General features: G+C 60.8%; 1 protein-coding gene across 1 annotated transcript; it reads right to left on the bottom strand.

Moving 5' to 3' along the window:
* Nucleotides 1-2,888: 2,888 nt before the first annotated feature.
* Nucleotides 2,889-7,056, bottom strand: SOCS3 (suppressor of cytokine signaling 3). Its single transcript, XM_032456708.1, has 2 exons — nt 5,892-7,056; nt 2,889-5,341 (listed from the first exon to the last, which is right to left on the bottom strand). The coding sequence occupies exon 2, from the start codon at nt 5,251-5,253 to the stop codon at nt 4,567-4,569; it is 687 nt and encodes a 228-aa protein (XP_032312599.1). The 5' UTR covers nt 5,254-5,341; nt 5,892-7,056; the 3' UTR covers nt 2,889-4,566.
* Nucleotides 7,057-8,032: the final 976 nt, after the last annotated feature.

The following is an 8,032-nucleotide window of genomic DNA, read 5'->3' as shown; positions in this document are numbered from 1 at the left end:
GGCGGCGGGGGCGTGTCGGGGGCGTGTCGGGGGCGGGGCAGGATTGCCAGCGCAAACGCACTGCTGGGCGGCGACAGCGGCGCGGGCCCGGGAGGTGCCACCCGTCCGGCTCCTCGCGGACATTCTTCGCATAGCTCCGTCAGGGCTCCCGCAGTGTCCGGGAAGTGACTCTTCCTGGCAGAGGCCGGTCTTAGAGCGACGCGCCCGCCCGGCGGCCGCCCGAACGGGAGGGAGTGGAACGCGGCTAGGGAAGGTGCACCCAGGACCTGGCGCTTCCCACCTCTGTCTTCGTCTTCCCGGGCCGCCCCTGTGTACGTCGTCCTCTACCCCCAAAGATGTCTGTCTGCTTAGACTCCCTCTGTGTCTGTCTGACTCTGCCCCTTTCTCTCTGCCTGGAGCCCCGCAGTGCCCCCTCCCAAACATCCTTACTCCTCCCTTAGACTAGGACACACGTGCCCTCTTATTTTCCATCTCCAGCTCTCCTGTCTGTGGCCTCTTTTCTTCCCTCCCCCAGAGCAGGCCTGGCTCTAACTCGTCAGGAGGCCTGCCCTAAAACAGCACCACCGGAGAGAGGATATGGCCTCTTGGGGGTGGATCCCTGGAGCGCCTGGAGCACATAATAGCGCACAGGGCCAGGGGAGCGCCATCCCCTCTCTTTCCGCTGGCCAGGGACCCCCCCCCCCCAGCTGTGCTTTTCTTAACCCCACTGAGGCATGGGTTCCTGCTCAAGCCACAGAGAATTGTCCCCATTGCTGCGGGACACTTCTTAGCAAATCTTGGAACCAGGCACACGCCTCCCCTGGTGGCCAGGACAGAGGGTCCCTCATGGAGTCCTTTGGAGGAGGGGTGTCTGCCCCTGAAAGGACTGAGAAGTACAGAAGTCCCCTCATGCAACAGGAGTTGGGATGAGGAGAGGAAAAAAATGCTGGTGAGCAGCAGTCTGAGAGATTCTTGTCCTGGTGTGGCCATTAATTTGCTGTGTGAACTTGAGTAAGTTGCTTTCCTTCTCTGAGACTCAGTCTGATTCGTCTGCAAAGGGAGTTGGTCCAGTCTGTGGTCTGAAAATGGAGAGAACTATGGGAAGAAGGCTGGGGTGGGCAGCCAGGGAAGGGAGTCAAGGGTCTTCCTGCGTCTGAGTTCAAACCTCCAGGGTGTGGGGAGAGCTGTCCCCCTACCCCAACCAACCCTCCCCAACCCAATCCCATTCATTAGCCCCCTCTGAACACTGGCTGAACAGCTGCCTTCTGGGCTGAGCACAGGCCCTTGGTGCGCTCTGGGTTCCAAGGATCCATCGAGGTTTTGTACCAGCAGATGTGACCTGTTTGCGTGGAAGGCAAATGGTGGCAGGCTGGCAGGCCCTGAGGTGGGGAAGAGCCTGCCAGAAGTGTCCCAGGTTCTCATCATCCTGGGAGGCACTGGGGAGCCGGGCCCCACTGGGTCCCTCCACTTGACCTTGTCCTCTAGAAGGTGACCTTGCCTGGGTCTGCATCTTCAGTTCCAGAGGTCTCTCTGGTGGGGGTCTCATGTGCTCTGTCCACTCAGCAGTCTCACACCTGGCCTGGCCCTTTGCTGTTACTTTAGGTTATTTTCCTCCAAAAGTCCAGGAAATGGGAAAGAAAAATGACTGTTTATTTACTCTCCGTTGCCTTTTGGACACTGATTCCTGGAGCAGCTTATCAGGGGCCGGGAAGAGGGCATTTGTTTCAGGCACCTGGGGCTCAGGGGAGGAGATGGGACCCCTGACTTGGGGAGAACCCTCATCTCTCCAGCTGTCAGGTCTGGAGGTTTGGGGGAGGAAGAAACATGGGAGGAATATGTCACAGAAAAGGCATTTTTAGTTTGTTTTTTAGCAGAACCCTAGTGCTGAGTAGGCACATGGTGGTGTGTGTGTGTGTGGGTGTTCCAACCTCTTGGCTTTGCAGGGGGTACCCACCTAGGGGCCATATACTTGGTGCTTACTTAGGGAGGCAGAGAGTTCACAGACTTTGGGAAAATCAAAAGTGCCTGGATTCCTAGCCTGTCTTTCCCACATTCCCAAGTGGCGTGTCCTTGGGCAGGCCGCTTTAACTTCTATGAACCCGAGTGGCTCCCCCAACTCAGCCAACACATATTTACTGAGAACCATTCTAGGCATCAGAAGTGACCCATCCAAGTCCCCGCTTCCATGTAGCACACAGCAGTGTCTGAGAACATGGGGTGACAACACCTGCCTTGTGGGGGTGGCTGGGAAGGTTTAACCCAGGTGGTCTCTTAAGTGTTCAGGGACTGGGCGTGGCTGAAAAACAGATGAATAGATGACTGCCCTCTTGGGTGGCAGGTAGCCCCATCCACTGCTCAGGTTGGGGCTCCCAGGAATTGGGAGGGAAGCTGGAGGTGTGGGAAGGCAGTGTCCCCGGTTGGGGGGAGGGTAGCCCACTGCATGCAGGGTTTGCATTGGGACTATCCCTTCCCCCACCTCCCTTGTGGCGAGGTCATGGGTCACCGCCAGGACCCTGTAGCCTGGGCTTTCTCGGAACACCTCCCTGCCAAGGAGCCCAGCGCCTCTAATAGCTTATAGCTTGGAGCCTCTAAAAGCTTTGACCACAGCTCAGCTTATACTCCCTGCAAGCCCTTTGAAGCGCTTCCTTCGAACTTGCTTTGCATATTCTGGTCAGATCTGAATCAGACTAGCAGGAATTACCCCTCTCGGTACCAGCTAGGTAGCTGCCTTCATTTGTCAGTGACGTGAAGCCAGAGTTTGAGTCCATTGTGAGCAGCGCCAGCCAGGACAGCAAGGGGGCAGAGCTGCCACCCTCTGTGGGGCTCTCCCCCCACCCCATGCAGAGTGTGGGTGTGGGTGAAAGAGAAAGCAAGGCAGAGGGGGCAGGGGGAAAAAGGCTCAAGTCTTGTTTTTCATTAAAAAATAGTGCTCTTTATTATAAATTACTGAAATGTTTCTTTTTTGAATATAAATATAAATATGTGCAAAGTTTGACTTGGATTGGTATTTGTTGAGTTCTTCAAGCATCTCCTAACAGCCTCGAAGGCCTGGGTGGGGGGAGCGGGGGGGGCGGTGGGGAGAGGACTGGAGGTGGAATCTTTATAAAAGACAGAGTGATTGAGGCAGATTGTAAACATTATTAAAAAACAAAAACAAAACCCAAACAAAATAACAGGAAAAAAAAAAACCACCCCAACACACAGCTGCCCCATCCAGCCCAATACCTGACACAGAAAACTTTGTGTTTGCTTAGTTTTCCCCAAAAAAGAACAGTTCCAGGTAATTCCATCGCCGCTACATTCCTGTAAGTTTTCACTGATCAGTGCTATTGCAGAGCGGGAGCAGCTGGGTGGCAGGGCCTCTCACCGACTTCCTGCCTGTGCCAGTCCCCCAAAGTGAGGAGGGAGGGCTGTGCAGGGTCTGAGGGGCTGTGGGACTTGGTGGCTCTGCTCTGGCCAGAGCCCAGGCACCACTGACCAGGCAATACCAACTGGGCGAGTATCCTTCCTGCCTTCAGCTGGAAGGCAGTGGATCCCTGCCCCCCCCCATCTCCAACCCCCCAGCCAAATGGTGAGCCCCTCCGAGAATTCCTTGGCCTCTGCCTGGATTGGCGAGTGTGTGGCTTCTTGTGTGCCAGTCCCTATCCATGGGACAGGGAGCATTTAAGGCAAATCTCCTAGCCAGATAGTCAGGAGGCACAAAGTAGAATCTCCCATCTTCTCTGTCCTGGGTCTGGGGTCAAAGGTGGCTCATCTTTTCCATCCTCCCCCCACCCACCAGGTGCTGGAAGGAATAGCATGGGTGGGGAAAGAAGAACAACTGACCAGCCCATCCATCCCCCTTCAAATGCCACCGCCCCCTTAAAACGGGGGAAGGGCCCTGGGCTCTCAGGCACTAGTTGGACTCTAGGACCTGTGTTCCTGGTGGCTGTCCCAAGGGAGAGGGGGAGGAGTCGGGGGTGGGAGCAGAAAAGCCCCCTTCAGGTCACCCCTTGCCCTCCTCCCCAGAGCCAGGGGTGGAGCAGGCAGCCACCCTCCTCACCTGAGCTGGGCTGTGGGAGTGGCCATTTCCTTGGCCAGCCTGCAGCCCTGGGCCCCTGAGGCGCCCTCTCTGGTCCAAATCCACCCTTTTCCAGGCCCCAGACCTGCTCAGGTTTAAAGCTCTGTTTTAAACCAAATCAAAGAGCAAACAAGTTCTGTTGGAAAGTTCGAAGATTCCCGGGCAGTTCTCACTAGTTCAGCACTCCCGCAGTGTCCCCCGTTTGGAAGGGCAGGGGGTGTCGAGGAAGCGGAGAGGAGAGAGAACCCACTGCTGTCGCTGCTGTTGTCCCCCAGAGCCCGCTGGCTCCTCCGGAGAAGTTGGAGTGGGGGAGGGGCGCTCAGGTGTCTCCCCCTCCCCTCAAACACATTCCTGGTCCTGCCCACCCCGTTCTGCGGGGTGGGGGGGAGGGCCAGAGGGAGGGGCCTGTCCGCCCCCTGACTCGCCCAGAGCTGCAGGACTCTCACGGCAGGATTCTTGTGCTTGTGCCATGTGCCACGGGGGAGAGGGGACCTGGGTCCCTCGCCCCGACCCCTGCACTTTGGTCTTTAAAGCGGGGCATCGTACTGGTCCAGGAACTCCCGAATGGGCCCAGGCAGCTGGGTGACTTTCTCATAGGAGTCCAGATGGCCGTTGACCGTCTTCCGACAGAGATGTTGGAGAGTCGCCACATTGGAGGATAGGGGCCGGCTCAACACCAGAGGGATCTTCTCGCCCCCCGAATAGATGTAATAGGCTCTCCTAGGGGGACTCCCCGGGAGCGGCTGGGCGGGCGGCTGCTCGGGCACGTCGGAGGAGGGAGAGGAGGAGGGTTCAGGCAGGGGCGAGAAGGAGGGGGCGCCGGAGGGCGGCATGTAGTGATGCACCAGTTTGAGCACGCAGTCGAAGCGGGGCACGGGCTGCGTGCTCCGGGGGTCGCTCTGCAGCGAGAAGCTGCCCCCCTCGCACTGTATGCGCAGGTTCTTGGTCCCAGACTGGGTCTTGACGCTGAGCGTGAAGAAGTGGCGCTGGTCCGAACTGTCGCGGATGAGGAAGGTGCCGGCGGGCTCGGCGCTGAGCAGCAGGTTCGCCTCGCCGCCTGTCACGGCGCTCCAGTAGAAGCCGCTCTCCTGCAGCTTGCGCACTGCGTTCACCACCAGCTGGTACTCGCTCTTGGAGCTGAAGGTCTTGAGGCGCAGGCTGGTGTCCAGGGGGCGGCTCATCCCGGCGGCGGGAAACTTGCTGTGGGTGACCATGGCGCACGGAGCCAGCGTGGATCTGCGCGGCGGCGGCTGCAGCTGCTCGGCGGCCTCCGCACAGCGGCCGCTACCGCATCCCGGGGGGCTGCGGGGAGGAAGGCGCGCGCCGCGTGAGTGCCCGGAATCCTCCAGCGCGCCCGGCCCGCCCCGGCTCCCCTGCCTCCTCCAAGCGGTCGGGACACCCCGGAGGCGCTCGTCTCGGCCCGCGTTCCGACCTGGACGCACCGCGGAGCCCGCCCAGCCCCCTCCCCCGGGCAGCCCCTTCCCCAGCACGCACTGGGAAGGCGCCGAGTGGAAAACTCGGGCGCGGAAGTTGGGTCTCCAGGAGCGTGGCCGGGTGGGGAGCCGGAGAAGGGCCCCCGGGACGCTCCTGGGCGCCGCTCAGTCCGGTGGCCCCGGGTGGCGGGGACGGAGAGAGAAATCCGAGGCATGGGGGGTAGGGAGGGGACCCAAGAAGCCTGAGGGCCCCAGCCTGGCTATTCCGGGAACCTGGGATCTCCAGCTTCCATCCGCTCTGCCCCCTACCTCGTCCCCTCCCTGCCGGGAATGACCCGGGAAGGGGAGGGGAAACCGGGAAAAGCTCCCGGGACTAGTGAGCACTCCACCCCCCTCCACGCCGCGCCCCTCCTTCCTACCTGGTCCCAAACCGAAGTCTCTTGCCTTGGGGCTGCGCCTCCTACGGTCCCCAAGGCGCGGCGGCGGCGCGGCGGCCAGCGGTGGCCCGCGCTGCGCCCAGATGTTGGCGGCCGTGAAGTCCACAAAGGGGCCTCGCGCGCGCGTCCCTCGGGCTTCGCCGGGACGCCCGCCCTGCCCCCTGCGCGCCCCCGGGCCGGCGGGGCGGGGGTGAGGCGAGGGGCCGCGGCTGGAGCTGGGCCGTGCGGGCGGCGTGCGGGGCCGGAGTCGCGGCGGCGGCGGCAGCAGCAGCGACGGCGGCACGGGGAGTCCGAGTCGGAGCCGCCGCGGAGGCCGCGCTCGCGGGTATATACACGGCCGCGGCGCCCCGCCCCCCGATTCCTGGAACTGCGTGGCCGGCCTTCTTGTAATGTTTAGTCACTACTCGCAGCAATGAAAGGCTGCGCGCGGAGGGGAGGGAGGGGCCGCGGGCGGCCGAGGGCGGGCCGCGAGCAGGGCTAGGGACCCGCAGAGACGCGCGCAGAGACAAAGCGCGACGCGAGGCGGCCAGGGCGGCCGGCGGGCGCGGCGCCAGCCCCGGCGGCGCGTTCCTGGCAGCGGCCCCTCCCCCGCGCGCGCTCCGCCCCCAACTTCTCATTCACACTTTCCCCCCTCCCTTCTAAGAAGGCCAGTTTCTGGCAGAGGCGGGGGCGCAGCTCCCGGAGCGCGGGCAGTTCCAGGAGGCCGAGCGGGAGAGGCTCCCAGCTCCCCTTCCCTTCTTCTCGGACCTCGCGGGGACAACCCCTCGCCCCCACCCGCGCCTGCCTGAGGTCCCGATCGCGGTCCCAGGAGGCCCGGGCCTGCCTCAGGGGAACAGGGGACACCCCAAGGCCGGGCCGAGAAACTGGGACTGGACCTGGGAGACCGGGGTTGGGGACGGGGACGCGCGACAGTCACCTGTGGGCACGTCCCTGAGGCGAAGCCGCGAGTCCCAAGGGTAGAGGGGACGCAGCCTGCGTGGCAGCTGTCCCACCTCAGCCCATCCGCCCACTGCCAGATTCTTTGCCGACGCCGACACGGGTGCCGCCTCCTACCAGCAAAAAAAAAAAAAAGAAGAGAAAAACACAAACAACAACCGCTTTCACGCTTCTGGGTCTCCAAACCTGCGATGTGTGGTGTGGGTCCTGCCAGGTACGCTTATGCGGCGACACTGGCCCGAGGGCGAGCGATGGCCCCACTCCGCGCCCCGCGTCCGCTAGAGGGCGCCCTGGGGACTGCTGGGTGGTGCGAAGTTTGGTGCTGCTCCCCACAAGCTCTGGAATGGGAACCCGAGGGGGCGGTGGGGATGCTGGCTCAGGAGCTGGGGCGGGGGATCTTCTCCGGGGACCGAAGAGAGAATTCACATCACAGCCTGAAATTAACCCTGGGAATAAAAATCCAGCAGGGGAGGATTTCCAGAAAGCAGTGTTCAGGAGTTCAACCCACTTCCAGGTGGTCCAGTTCCGCCTAGAATGTGGCCCCCCAACTTATGGTGGGGGGGTCTGATCGCTCCCTGGGGATGAAAAGACGTGATTGAGGTAAACAATGGATTTGTTCTTGGTCACGTTGGCATGGATGTGGGTGGTTGGGGCTAACCAGAGCCAGCTTTACAAAGGATGGGAAGTTCTGCAATCTGTCCTTAAACAGGCAGTGAGGGTGCTGCAGACACCTGAGAACCAGCTTAAGCGGCACTTAGACGGTCATCTCTCCGACGCAGAGGCTGAGGGCTTGGGACTCTGCCTTCTTCCCAGATGCCACACCACTGAGGATAATGGGTTGGAAAGGAGAGGAAAGGTGCTTAGGAGTTTGGAATGCGGAGAGCTGGCCCCATTGCTTCTCTGGGATTTGATAGGCACCTTACTGTGACTTCGATTTGCCACTGTGTCTTCAGTCTATGCCATTACCTCTCTCCCCGACAGATGTCAGGGGACTAAGTGAGATGTCAGGGGACTAAGTGAGATGTGGGCAGGACAGCTAGCCTCTCTGGGATTCAGCTTTGCCATCTGTACAATGGGAATAATAACCTTTTACCATCAGAGATCTGAGACTAAAAAAAAGAAGATTCTGCACATTTCAAAGTGTGTTAGAAATGGAAGTAATTCAGTCCAGTTCTCCCTTCCAGTTC

Source organism: Camelus ferus, chromosome 16 (genome assembly GCF_009834535.1).
Source record: "Camelus ferus isolate YT-003-E chromosome 16, BCGSAC_Cfer_1.0, whole genome shotgun sequence".
NCBI lineage: Eukaryota > Metazoa > Chordata > Mammalia > Artiodactyla > Camelidae > Camelus > Camelus ferus.
The sequence above is the reverse complement of the archived record's forward strand: the minus strand, read 5'-3'. Positions and strand labels throughout refer to the sequence as shown.